The 14314-nt window shown below is 49.1% G+C and overlaps 1 protein-coding gene across 1 annotated transcript; it reads left to right on the top strand.

Moving 5' to 3' along the window:
- Window positions 1–682: 682 nt before the first annotated feature.
- LOC109783746 (ethylene-responsive transcription factor-like protein At4g13040) lies at window positions 683–10831 on the top strand. Its single transcript, XM_020342345.4, has 7 exons — window positions 683–932; window positions 3126–3182; window positions 5984–6090; window positions 6175–6253; window positions 6820–7000; window positions 10241–10362; window positions 10456–10831. The coding sequence occupies exons 2-7, from the start codon at window positions 3140–3142 to the stop codon at window positions 10578–10580; spliced, it is 657 nt and encodes a 218-aa protein (XP_020197934.1). The 5' UTR covers window positions 683–932; window positions 3126–3139; the 3' UTR covers window positions 10581–10831.
- The last annotated feature ends 3483 nt before the right edge of the window (window positions 10832–14314 follow it).

The following is a 14314-nucleotide window of genomic DNA, read 5'->3' as shown; positions in this document are numbered from 1 at the left end:
GCGGTTTGCGTGGCTTGGATGGGGCTCTTGCATGGGCCTTGTGGACGTCCAGAAACAAAGCCTTGATTGAGGGAACATTCTGCCGACAACCGGCTAACCTTCTTTATAGAATGGTATCTTTCTTGCAGCTATGGAAGCTCCTGCCGAAACCAAAGGATAGAAGAAGTATGGAGAGGCTTGTACTAAGGGTGCGGGCAAAGTTCACCGAGTTACGACGCGCAGGATAGGGGACATCACCGGCTGGGAGCCGCCTCGACTTCCTGCGCTCGTGTGTTTGGGCGATCCTGACCATGGTTAGATCCATGACCGGCTTTGCGTCGTCGTTATCAACCTTTGGCTTGTATCCGTACCTTTATCTTTCGTAGACTCCTACTACTTTGGCTTCGGTTTTCGGGACTTACAATATGAATTTGTAAGGGCCTCATTCTTAAGGCCGGGCAAGGGCCTCCTCTCTCAGAAAACTATGAGACGTGCATAATGACTTTGTAAATTTCAAGATGTTGTGCCGTTCCTTAAGAAAAAGTTGTATGGTGACTTTATAAATCTTAAGATGTTGTGCCATTTCTAAGAAAAATGGTGCCGTCTCAAGGTTTGCACATCATATGCATTTTTTATTTAGAAAAAGTCCTCATACGACGAACCGAAGCCACCACCGCTAAGGCGATGCGTCAGCCGATCCTCATCACAAAATAATACAGAGAGAAAAATGCCCCGAGAAAACACAAGTAATTAACGGGAGGAGAGGGAGCGAGATAAGAGTCGTCGCAGCGGAAGGAGAGAGAAACAAAGGTGGTAGATGTGAGCCACCCTCTTTGTATCCCTCGCCAACTTCTCCTACCAACTTCTTTTCCTCTCCCCTCGTCTCGCGGCCGCTGCCGCCTTGCCTTGGGCCGCCTTTTCCTACTGCCGCCGCCGGCCGGCCGAAGCCGCCGGTACGTACTCGCCGTTCTTGCCAGCCCCTGTTGAACGTCGCGCCGCATTGATTCTGGTCGCCGTTATGGTTATTGAATTACAGGTCCCGTATGTAGGATTGGCTGCCTTTCTTGTTTCCGTGAATTCCGCGCCTGTTCTTGGCCGTGGCGATGCTTGTTTGCTTGCTCCACAATCTTATCTTGTGCGTTCTTGCTGGTTGAGTTCTTCTGCGTTTGGATTGGAAGGTGGCGGTGGTTGGGGCCTGGTGGGGACAGACTTGTAGAAAATTCTTGCGTCCTTGAGGGGTTCTTTGGATTCCTCGATTGGGTTGTTGGGTGGTTGGGCGAGGCTTCTCGCGTCCTGTGTTTGCGATTTATTGATTTATGATGTTTTCGTTCGGTTCATGGCACTGGATGTAATCGGGAATCGTGGCATGAAGATTTGGTAGAATTTCATCAATTGATATTATGATAATTGTCACTAAAACATTGTTTCGATTGGCAAGTGTTGTCTGTTCTTGATTTGACGGTAGATTCTGTAACCGAACCTGTATTTGGAGTTACATTGCAGGCTTGTGATATGTGATGATTTTTTTAGACTTCACTATTAGGAAACTCTATAATTCTTGGAATGTCCGATGTGTAGCAGGATTCTGTAGGCCCTGGAGTCTAGTGTGTTTGGTCAGTTGTGGTAACTAGTATCAATGACTAGTACAACACCTTACGGAAATTCCAACGTGGATCACCAAATCTCTCCCAAATGTCCGACCGGATGGTCCGGACACTTTTGGTGTCCATCTAACGGGTGGTCACCAAATTTGTCAGGACCTGTCCGGACGTCTGAAATCCTGCAAAACGGCACCAAACCGGGGGAGGTTTTGGCGAGTCCAGACGTCTGCAACGTCGGATTTTGACGCCCGGGCCCCAGCTAAACCCCCCCTCTCTCTCCGCAGAACCACCCGCACATTCAGAGCGGACATGATCGGCCGGCTGCCCGCATTCACGCTGGCTGACCGGCCATCTGCCTACCTGGCATTCATAGGGATGAGCCCGAGAAGCCTACTCGGGCGCTCCGCATTCAACCCGGCACTCTGCCTGCCTCGGCTATTTAAGCCAGCCGCCCACGGCCCAAAACCCTACCCCTTTGAGCCCTTCTCCCACCGTCCAACCACCCATCCGTCGTCGCCATGGCCTGGTCCTTTGCTATGTGGTACATGAGCCTCAAGGCGGCCCGCTGTGCCCAAATCACGGCGGAGGCCCAACGCCAATTCCGCATCAATTGATATTATTCATGTTCGATGTTTGTCCTCCCAGGTCTGCATCTTGTTATACTTGTAATGGTTTCAGAATGCACAAATGGAAGTTCTATGTCTTGTAACAGTGAATACTTGATTGGAATTTTGACGGGTGGTGTTCCTGTGCTAAGGAATTGAAGATAACTTATGAGTTTCTTATTATGCTTACTATGGCCATACGGTATGATTAGGTTCCGTTCAATGTGTTAGTAGCTTATGATAATAAGAAATGAGTGAGGTGTTCTGCATACATTTGTTTGAGGCAACTAAACAATCTATTAAGATGGTAGAGTCCTTACCAGATGCATGATGGAATTGCACCGAGTGCTATTTGATTGAACATATTTAGCACATATAATTTAGCTACTTTATTGTGGGCCTGATGACTATCTTTCTAAGCGGAGTCACTTGGTTTTTTCTCTAAGTTTCAACCTTGTTATTTGTGAAGGGCCTGAATTTTGCTCAGTGTTGTTTATCCTACCTTGTTTTTTCTCTAGTATTGAATCTTTCATGTGATCCCTGTCTCTGGCACACAATTTAAGTGGGTGATAATTGTTAGAAGTGTGGTTTATGGTTAGCAACATACACCTTTTTACCGTGTTATAAGTCTATGGAAGTGTTGAACAAATAGTCGAGGATTATTGTATTGCTTCTTCGAACATGGGTGATATTATTGTTTATGAGCAGTAGTCATGGCCATTAAGAACAGTGTTACACAGCACTGGTATTGTTTAGTATACAGTTGAGCATATTAGTAATGGATAGCATAATCAGAACTTCAGAAGCCCTTGAGTACTTGCACTCCATTTGTTGCTTTCTCAAAGTCTCCGCTTCTAACTCCATACTGTTTGCTTAACCAATTCTTTATTAATTACTTTGATTTTTTTAGTATATTCTCATATTTGGGACCCTATTGCAGGTGGCAGTTCAAGTATGGTTAGCTTGAGGAGACGTCGACTATTGGGTCTTTGTTCTGGTAAGACAAACTCATTACACCGTGAAACATCTTGCTGATATGTTGTAAAGAATCGTTTAGATTCTGTTGTAAAGAATTGTTAAGAGAATCTATGTTGTGAAAATGTGTAAATATTTTTAGTTTTATGTATAATATGCTGTCAAAACATGGCTTTTCATCATACTGATCAGTTCCATTCCTGTATTCAATTGAACCTTCTAGTATATTCTATGTGGTAAATTGTTCCAGATAAAAGAAAATAAATTGTACATAAAGAGCTATAGCTAGCTCTAATCTGTTCTTGTTCTATATATAACGAACTTTTGTGAAACTTGCATTCAAAGAATGTAGTAGGGTGCTCCATGGCCCACATATAAGTATGTTTGGTACTTCTGTAAACACTGAAGCGGGAGGTGTGAGTAGTTATGGGATGATAGAATGTATGGAGAGCATGTGTTGTCAAGCGGGATATCCAATTGCGAATTAATTGCTGCCGGTACAAGCACGGCAGTTAAAACCAATTTTGGCAGGAACTGCTGGTACCGACCTGCTGGGACCATAATTGGACGCGACATGACACAATATTTCTGTTCCAAGGTTTGCAATGGTGGGAATGGTAATAGATTAACCATTTCTTGATAATGGGTATGCTTATTGTATACTCATGAAACTGAGTGTAAATTGACAAAATGACAAGGCAAAGCTTCCATTCTTGTCATAATTCTTTGATGATGTATATAACTGTTTTTTTGGGGGTTGTTTAGAGACCAAATTTCACCACTTCACCATCTGTGTGTGAAGGTAGCAGCTTGTTTGTTTATAAGCCAAAACTCTGCCTTGCACCATGTAAATTTGTACGAATTAGACATGATGCTTTGGTTTAATTGTAGATGTCCATTCTGTCAGGTGGGGCTCACCTTGAATCCCCTTGACAGCGTGTTTGGCAATATTTGGGAAGGGAAATGGGAGTTTAGAGGAGGGAGTTGTGCTGAGATTAGACATGGGATGAGTTATTTTATCCCCAATCCTCCGTTGGTGTGTGATAGGAATTATGTGTGAGAATATGAGAAGAAATTGTACTCCCTTGTTTGGTTCGTGGGAATTGACATGGGACTAGACAAGGGAAGTTAGGATAAAGGGTTAAGATTGACTCATTAAAACAATTCCCATCCAACTCCCACCCCTCCCCTGTTAATAAAATGGTGGGAGTTGGAGTCTCAAGTCCCATGCCTATTCCCTTGTGAATTCCCAATAGCTCCAACCAAACAATAGATTTGAAGTCTCGTACCCCTTCAATTCTCATTCCCTAACTCTAATTACCCCCAACCAAACACGCTGTGAATGATTTAGCAATGGTTAGAGGCCAGTCAGGATGATATTTGAGGCATATTATAGCTGGCTTACTCGTTGCAATTTGTGGCGTACCCGAGCTGGCTAAGTTGTCCAAGCCAGGAGGTGACTTTTCACAAGGGTATCTCTGATGTACCTTGTTAGGTCACAAGGAAGCAGCTTATCCATCCCGGCTTGACTAGGCTACTTGGCTGTCGACACAGCACTTCGACTCAACTCCTGCTGTAGTCGATCGACCTCTCGACTTTCCTTTGACTATTCTTGACTAGTCAAGGGCTTTTAGTTGAGTGACTGGTCAAAAGGCCCACTTATTAGGTTTGTCTAGGAGCATAAGGCTTTACTCCGTGGAGTATGCGCTCTAAACATAGCTCTTTGTACAGCAGGCTGCACAACGGGCCACTTCTAGCAGGCCGCGGCTGATGGCGGTCATTGTTGCAGTTGTTTCAGCTCTGCTCCTCCTCTATCTCTACTCCTCCGCCTGCTCTGCTCCTCCCCCAACTAAAGCACTCTGCCCCTTCAATATTTACGTATCGTACTAGTATTTGTGCTATCTACTTCCTCGACTACTTGAACACTAAATGTGACTAGTCACGACTAGTTTATGAGTTGGTAAGTGGGGTCTTGTCTTGACTCATTGACTCACCATGTTGGCTTTGAAGGTTACATCAGACACGCCTAGGGCAAAAACCTACCTACCGCACTGGATAAATCTGCATCAAATGCAGCTTCCTGCATGCCAACATGCCATTGCCACCTCCCTGCATAGCCAAGTGCTATCAAACCGGGTGCAGGGTGGTCAATTTGTCTAATTTATATTGTAGGGAGTGGAAATTTCATTTCCAAATGTGCAGGCTGCCAATTTGCAGAAACAGATGGTGAAAAGTAGAAGTGACTCATGTTGAATAAATCATACGAGAGCACTATTTATAGAGCGGGACATCTTTTTTTTTTCCTTGGCCATGTAGGGCCATCTTTTTTTCCAGGATTACATCATTCATTTTGAGAAAGTGGTATCAATTGTTCTGGCACTCCCTGTAACCTGTTATCATTTTACATTCCCAAGCAACAGACTTAGAAAAAATTGGCAATAACATACGTGTACACATTTCATATTCATATATGTATGTGCAAATAGTCAGGAAACATTTGTGGAGTAGAACCCAATTTGCGCATTAATACTGAGAAGTACATGGAAATAAACCTTTGTGAGTACAGCTCTGCTATGTAGGTTACTGGTGGAATCTGCAGGACTTATAGGTTAACTATTGGTTTGACGAATAATGAAAATAGCTTCCCAAGACTGTTGGATTTTTTCCCAGGCCACCATTATATTGTTGTTATCATTTTTCTTCCCATTATTGGAACCCAAATAAGGTAGGATCATTTACATAAAATAATAATTGTACGGGTCAATGAACTCAGTATGTATTTGGGATCTTTTGAACAGTTCATCACTTTAGATTTTGTTGCAGGCAAAGATTCATTGCCAGTTGATCTTCCTAAGCCTGTTGAGAATGAAAAACATGGGGAAGTTGAACATGCAAATGTCAATCCGCTCAGTGTGCACCCACTGCCCTTGGTAAGTCTATTTTTTTAATGCTATTGAAAGCTTGTTTACAATGGCAAGGATTGCCTTGCTTCATGAAGAAACCTTTTGCCGCAGACCAGGACTTCTGACGTACTTCCAGAATCCTCAAATGGTTCCGACTCTCTGAAGGAAGAGAAAAACCAATACTATCCAGGTTTGTACTTTTTCTTACATAGTATTCTCGGTATTTCTTGTAACCGTATACAGTGCATAATATTTGTGGTCACTTTATATGGAGGTGATGTGTTCTAGAGTTACATATAAAGTTTCCAAGCAAATTAGGATTCGTTAACAGAATATGTATCAGTTTTCATGCACTATATTTTCGCAAAACTATTGTTAAGTTGATGACAGAGTTGTGATCTCATTGCCAAAAAGGCATTCTACAGTCTAAGTTCGATTAGATTTGGCTCCAGTATAAACTACTCCCTCCGTCCCATAATATCAGATGTTATTACAACCGATATGTGAGTATATCGGTTGTAATAATAACATCTGATATTATGGGACGGAGGGAGTACAAAGCAAGTCATGTTTGACTTTCTTCGTCTCTTAATGGTTGAACCACCAAGCAGTTTTCATACAATTAGATAACATTTTGTATTAGCGTGATTTATCTTACCTCCATCCTCGTCAAAGATTGCATGATATGCGTGTTGAACATAAAAAATGACTATAGCTAATCAGCACATTTTGTTTCGGCTTTTCTTACCATTTTAGGTAAGGAGATTAAGCGCAGAAAGCGACATAGAAGAAAGCAGTATGTGGACCAAGAGCCATGCATAATGAGAGGGGTCTATTTCAAAAATATGAAATGGCAAGCTGCTATAAAAGTTGACAAGAAACAAATTCACTTGGGTACTGTTGGAACACAGGATGAGGCAGCCCGGCTATATGATAGGTATTATCTGGACTAAGCTTTACTGTTATAGGTAGAACTCGGGGATGACATCAACCCTCCCGATCTCAGATCGTAGGGGTTCTCGATGAGAGGCCGGCCCCAAAGCTACGGATTGATACGAATAAGGAGACTGGGACGTAGGTTTACTTTGAGTTTAATTCGTTCCTTGATATTCAGAATGACCATTCCTGGCACTTTACAAGAGTCCCTAAGTGTGGGCTAAGCCAAATACAAGTCTAAACTAATATCATCTAACTGAAAGGAATTATCTGGATTGAGCTTTCTTGTGAGCTTTGATCATAATATCTCCCCTCCTGTTTTCAAATAGCTTGTCCTCAAACTGGATTGATAGATGGTTGTCACAGTAGGAGAGGCCTTCCACAGAAGCAACAACAGCTGAAAGGCCTAGTCTTTCTTGCCAACATGTTCATCATCATAACCGGGAACAATATAGATAGCCAGGAGCTGCTTGCAATGATGACCAGCACATAACTTCTCATCACAGATGAAACAAAGAGCTGGACTTCGTCGCATGTTCATCTTTGTACGAGTCAGCTGTTTGAATGGCTTGGATCCTATGGATGCTGTTGTGCTGAGCTCTCTGCTGGTGAGGCTGGTGCCATTGTTGTCATTCCATAACGCATGGGATGCCCTAGGACAGAAGCTACAGCTTGGTGCTCCCCTTACAATAACAAATCCAATTTCAAAGGGACTTCCTCCCCGGGTTGAGAAAACTTTTCTTCTTCCAATTCTTCTTTTCTTCATTCAACCCAGTTAAAAAAAGATACCTCAAAATATTTTAATTGGTATGCGCAAGAAATAGGCCAATTTGGCAGCTTTTTGTTCAATTTCTCTTGGATTAAAAAACTTATCATCAGTACGAGTCAAGGGAATGATCCCCTAGCTCTGGATTTCCATACTTATCAAAAGCTCAATTTTGTACTGGATCGGGGCATCCTATTAGTAAACCCATTTGGACAGATTTATCAGATTGGGATATTCTTAATGGATTTGGTAGAATATGTAGAAATCTTTTTCATTTAAAAACGGACTTCGTATCGACTAAAGTATATACTTCGACGTTCATGGGCTAGAACTTTAGCTCGTAAACAGGCCCATGTCCTTATCAAGTGTTGCCGGTTTGGAGAGGCTCTACCTGAGTCTTGAGTGGATCAGGAGCGGGGTAAACATGTTATACCCTCCAGTAGGCCAGGACGAAGCCGCGGTAGCGGCGACAACAGCGGTCTCCTCAGCGGCCTTCTTGTCAGCAGCGGCCTTCTCGGCAGCGAGTCTCTTGGCTTCGGTGGACATGGTGATGATGAAGGCGACGCGGATGTAGACGATGTAGTGGACGTATATGAACGGCAGCGAGAGTCGTGTAGGAGACGCTCCACTAAAACCTAATCGCCCCTCTCCCATACAGGATCTCGAGAGGCGGGGTTTCGGAGGCCTGCTCTCACGTCAACCGTGTACGTGGTGGACGGGATGGGATCACCGGCGGCAGCAGCAGCAAAAGGAACGACAGTGGACGGTGGGCGTGGAGGCAGAGCAGATGCGATCTGTTCTTCTGGTGGCGGCTAGGGTTGCCGACGCCTCCACTGTCGGGTAGGAGGACGTGGGCTGGACCCACAGAGTCGGTGACAGCCCACGATCCGACTTCTCGGATTCGTGGCGCGTCTGTTACGGACTCTCCTTTTCTGACCGGCAAAAATTAAGCGCATTGGTGTGAGGTTGGCTTGGCTCATTCCCGCAATCCGCGCGCGTCGCGGCGAGGCTGACGGCGGAGGAGGAGCACGTGGGGACGGGAAAGACGTTGCATATTTGTTAATGAAGGGCATCCTCCTGGAGCGTGGGGACGGGAAAGACGTTGCCAGCTGGGATCGTGTGTGTGAACAGAAAGGCTCAGCTTGGGCCTGATCTGGGAGGGGTGCTGCTGCCGGTTGACAAGAGCGGCCCGATCTGAGGGCGATGCTGACCAGCGGGAGCTTCCATCTGTGATTAAAGGAATTGGTCAAGAGTAGAGAGTAGAGATTGTCTGGCAGAGACAAAAAAAAATCGATTGAGATAGAGAGAGAACTCGATCGGTAGAGAGGACAAGTCGCAGCGTCTGGAGGAGACCTAAACCTAGGCTCTAATACATCTTATGGATGCAACTTAATTCATTGCTTCATTTTCAGAATAACCATCCCTAACATTATATAGTCACGATTTACAAGAGTCCCTAACTTGTAGGCTAAGTCAAATACAAATATAAACTAATCTTATCTACTAAAAGAAAATAACAGATTGATCTTTCCTATCTAGCTTTCCTGCGCCTGGGCCATTACGGTTGTGTACATATGCATGGTTATGTTATTTCCATCACCAACTTATGCATGATTCTGACACTCCCCATCTTTCTTCTAGAATGCATCAGCTTGATCACCATTCTGCTGTTTCTTATCATATTAGACTTTTGACATTTTTCATGAGCAGGACAGTCATTATTCCTGCACAGTATTTTTTATGTTTTATTACCTCCGTCCCAAATTAGTGTTAGACATGTCCGTATCTAGACAAATCTAAGACAAGTAATTTGGGACGGAGGGAATATATTACAGTCTGGTGCCCATAGCTTGAACGTCAGTGCCCTGGGTGGTATCCAAAGCAATGAGCTAGTCTAGTTTAATACTTCTGGCATAGTCTATACTACATAATTCAAAAGGTTAACAATATATTTTAGGATTACCATTTACAAAACAATATACTTGCAAATAATATGTATAGTTGTGTAATGATTAAAGAAAGTTATTCGTATATATAATGGTTAGACAGTACTAATATGGTAGAAGATCACTGCCCAATGGCCAAGGCAAAGTCCGCTTCATGTTCATTTGGCAATATGCACTATAAGTTCTACAGAAAAGCAAGCTGTTTCTCAGAACTTGTGGAAGGGCGTATGCATAATTCTGCAATGCTTAATTCTTTTGACAACAAGAAGCCAATGACTAATCATGCTAGTAAAATTCCCTAAATATTTTGGTCCTTGGGCTTAAGTTGCAAGTATTAGTCTCTACTATTACAGTGTTCTGTAGAAACCTAATGGCAGCTTTGTCTCCCTAGATACTTTCATACTGTTGGTTCTTTATTTTGGTCAAGTGATATGGATGTGTGGCATGCTTTTGTCATGATTCCGCACCATTTTCTTTTCTAAGGGGATATTCAATACCTTGACAAGTCAAGCTTTTTCTCTACGTGCAGGGCTGCTTTTATGTGTGGAAGAGAGCCCAATTTTGAACTTTCTGAGGAAGAGAAAAACGAACTGGTTAAGTACACATGGGACGATTTCCTGGCAATAACACGCAACACCATAACCAGCAAAAGTGAGACATGTCATGAAGTATTTTGTTAATCATCACTTGGCAAAAATGACTGCAATAGCATAGCATAATTTGTCTTTGTTTCCTTGTCTCCAGAACAAAGAAAGGTTGGGTCGCTAAGGCATAATAAGGCAGACTTGTTCATAGGAGATACTGAGATGGTCAATGGTGGCGGGTCTTCGAACTCAGATGATGGAGATGTTGACACATCGGTATCCTAGATCGCCGCCAGGACATGGACACCCAAATGGAGTCCGCCCCACAGATTCATTCCGATATAATTTACCTCTAGTTTTCTCCCCCTCAGTATCTAAATTCATGTGCATAAGGCCCTGGTGGTCTGATAAAAGGTTAGATAACCATGACATCTCAGATTAAATTGGAGATGGTCAATTATAGGAACAAATTAAATTGGAGATGGTCAATTATAGGAATGAATTTAGCTGAGCAATCATTTGAAATGATTTCAGAACTGTGCACATCTGTTTATAGGTTTACATTAAATTTACTCTGACATGTAACTAGTTCCCGACACCTTTTATTTCATCGAGCCGTTGATGCATCGGTTTGATTTGGGCATTGGTAGAACTTTAGCATTGGAGATGTTTTCTCTCATGCATTGAAAATTATATTTCCAGAGTGAAATGCACCACCTGTGCATTTAACTAACAAGGGTGTCAAGTTAGTCCTAAGAGCATCTCAAACAGCACACTCATAATTTTTTGGCTATCCAAACCAATTATGGGTAGAAGAGATTGTTAAAGGAAGACCAGAGAGAGTCGACACAGAGATGTAAAAGTGAACAGTTAATCTTTATTGATGAGAGTGCTGCTATTTATACAATGCCAAGGGGCGCTTCCCAATAGGCGCCCATATATTGAGAAGGGCGCTTCTCAATAGGCGCCCATATAGGAGGATGCGGATGCACTCCACAAGAAATGGCAAGCAAAAAGTTAGGTCGATCGGATGGCTCTCCCGTGCTCTGGCGACAGCGATGGCGACCCGCCCCTGCCCGCGCTGGTGGTCGCCTCCGCCGCCTCCCCTTGCTCCGGTGACGCCCCGGTGACCGCGCCCCCTCCTGCCCCGCCGGCTCCAGGTGGTGCGCTCGGGCCTCTGCCCCCTTCGCCCGCCCTCGTCCCTGCTCCCCGCGTCCGCTGGGCGGACCTCGCTGACGAGGAGCCATTGCCCTCTCCGGCCGGCCGCCCCTCTCCCTAGTCCGCCGCTCCCCGTCGCTCTGCCCAGCCTAGCCGGGCCGGTGGCTCAGCACCCCGCGTGCGGGGTTCGGTCGCCGGCTCGCGGCCGCTGCGGATGCCGACGCCGCCCTCGAGCTCGTCTCGGGCGAGTGGGACGCAAGGTGCGACCTTGCGGGAGGGAGGGGTTCGTCGTCGGCGGTTGCGGTCTTGGGGGTTGTTGGCCGTTCCGACCGGGGCTGCGCCCGCTCCTCTTGGCGTCGACCTGTGGCTAGCGGGTGTCCGGTGTTGTCCCCGGCTCCACCGGCGGCTCGCCGTGGCCTGTCCCCCGCGGCACCGTTTGTTCGCGCCTCGCCCTTTCGCCCATTCATAGCTTCCTTCGGATCCTCCTCGCTATGCTTCCGCGCTCCCCTACCCCGGCGTCGACCAGAGCTGGCCCTCTCCGACGGCTCACCGGCGGCGGCGGCGAATCCCGCACCTCGGGGGAAACCCTATAGGTCGCGGCTCCCCTCCGCTTGCTGGGCCGTGCCTCGCCTGAGAGAGGCCTCCTGGGCTGCGGCCCGGCCCATCTGCTGCTCCCCTCTCCTAGGCCCGCGTCCCCCCGGATGGGCTGGCCGGCAGCTCCTGGGCCGGTTTCGTGCCCTAGGCCCAGGACACCGGTAACCTCGATCTGGCTACCAGGTGGACTCCCGTCCGCCTCATTCCCCACCCCCGCCGCCTCCCTCGACCCTGCTCGCTCCTCCTCCGCACCTCTGTCGGACGCCTCGCCCTCCCCTCCCTTCCGACCAACCTCTGCTGCCGCCCCTCCCGCGCCCCCTCCTCCCTCGCCGTGTCAGGCTATGCCTCGCGAGTGGGATGACGGTGCGACCCGGCTCAAGCGCCACACCGAGGATCGACGCGAGGCGTCTCGTCCCTCTCCCGATGCCCTGCGCCGGGAAGAGGAGCTCCGGCGTGAGCTACGAGAGCTCCGCGACGGCCGCCGTGATGATCGCAGCTCCTCGGCCCGCCGCGACTCCGGGGCCGGTCCCGCTTCCCTCGCCCAGCGGCTTCTGGGGACTGGCGGTCTCGGAGACGCTCGTCGTCCCCGGTCCCGCGTCGCGGCCGTAGCCCCTCTCCGTCTCGGGCAGTGTGTCCCCCGTCCCCCCGCGTCCAAGCTCCACCGCCCGCTCCCGCTGCTCAGAAGTACGTGCCGCCCCATGCCTCCGGCCCCTCGGCTCCCTCCGCTGCTGCCACCCCGGGCGGCGCCCCCTCCCGCGGCCGCCAAGGCCCCGCCAAGAAGAAGCGCCGCGGCCAGGGCCGAGGCAACCCGGCCTCCCTCCCCCTTCGGCCCCGGGCTCCTCCGCTCTAGGCCCCGTCTCCAACCTTCCTCGCCCCTTGCTTCAATTGCGGGGTGGCGGGCCACTTGCAAGTCAACTGCGTCAACCCCCAGTGCTGCTACATCTGCAAGGATCCTGGGCATCCCACCCTCCTGTGCCCGGATCGACCGGTGACGTCGGAGCTCATGATGTACGGCCACGGTATCGAGGGGCTGTGCTTCTTCCTCCTCGAGGTCCCCGTTCTCCCTCCTCCCACCCCCTCCCTTCAGGCGGTCGTCATTGTGGTCAACTGGGTGGCCTCTCCGGAGATGATTGAGGCAGAGCTCAACCACCTCTACCGTCGCCAGTGGGATTGGGTGGTCACTCCTACTGCCGGTCACATCTTCACCGTGGTCTTCCCCGACACTGTCAGCTACGGCTACGCCACTCGTAGTGGCCGGATCACCCTCGCCCTCAACCAGCTCGTCGTCGACATCACCGAGCCGGTCCTCGATGCCACGGCTGTGGCCGTCCTGGATACCCCCTAGATCCTTGTGGGCGGTCTCCCCGACATCGCCCGGTCTAAGCTCGTTATCCGCCAGATGTCCAGGATTCTGGGCAAGGTGGTGGTGGTGGACGAGCTCTCCCTCCGCAAGGAGGAGGTGGTCCGGGTCAAGGTCAAGTGCTTAGACTCCTCCAAGCTCCATGTCACCATGCGTGTGTTCTTCAATGACCGGGGCTACGACTTCCGGATCACCCCCGAGCCTCCCAACCACGTCGGTCGTCCCCGCTTCGCCGACGATGGCCCCCCCGGCGGCAACTCGGGGACCGATGGGGACTACCACGGCCGCCACCGCCCCCGCTCCCGCCGGTCGGAGGACGAGGGGGGATCGGATGACTCGCACTCCCGTTCACAGTCCCGCTCTCCTTCGCCTCCGGCCGCCGGTGGGCATGGGCGCCAGGCCTGCTCCTCGAGGCTCCTCTCGGCTCGGTGGCCGAGTCCCCTGAGGCCAGCGACGCCTCCAGTGTGGGCCTGGCCGTCTGCCCCGCCTCCTCCCCTCGCTCCCCCGCTCCCTCTGCTCCCGTCGGGCCGTTCCTGGAGACGGTGCTCCCCCCGGTTGCGTCGCTGGTCCCTGACCCACCCTCGCCGGTCTCCGAGGGGGAGGTGGCCACCCCGGCTCCCTCCCATGGCACTGTGCTCACCACCGCCCTGTCGGGCCCCCTCTGCGACCCTCCACCGACGGTTAGCCTCAGTGCCGTCGCGGCGGCCCCGACTGTGGCCCTCCCGCCTGAGGCGCCCCTGCGGCCGTCCTGCCTCCTCCGGTCGCGGCCCCTCCACCGCCCCCGGTGCCTCTCGCGGACCGGGCTCCGCTCGTCGACGCCCCTGCTCCACCCCCGCCATGCTCGACTCCGACTCCAACTCCGATGCTCCTCGGCTATGCTGGGCCAGCTCTCCAGCTCCCTCCCGCG

This window comes from Aegilops tauschii, chromosome 6 (assembly GCF_002575655.3).
Source record: "Aegilops tauschii subsp. strangulata cultivar AL8/78 chromosome 6, Aet v6.0, whole genome shotgun sequence".
NCBI classification, from domain to species: domain Eukaryota; kingdom Viridiplantae; phylum Streptophyta; class Magnoliopsida; order Poales; family Poaceae; genus Aegilops; species Aegilops tauschii.
Note: the sequence above shows the minus strand (reverse complement) of the source record. Positions and strands in the feature narration are given on the sequence as shown.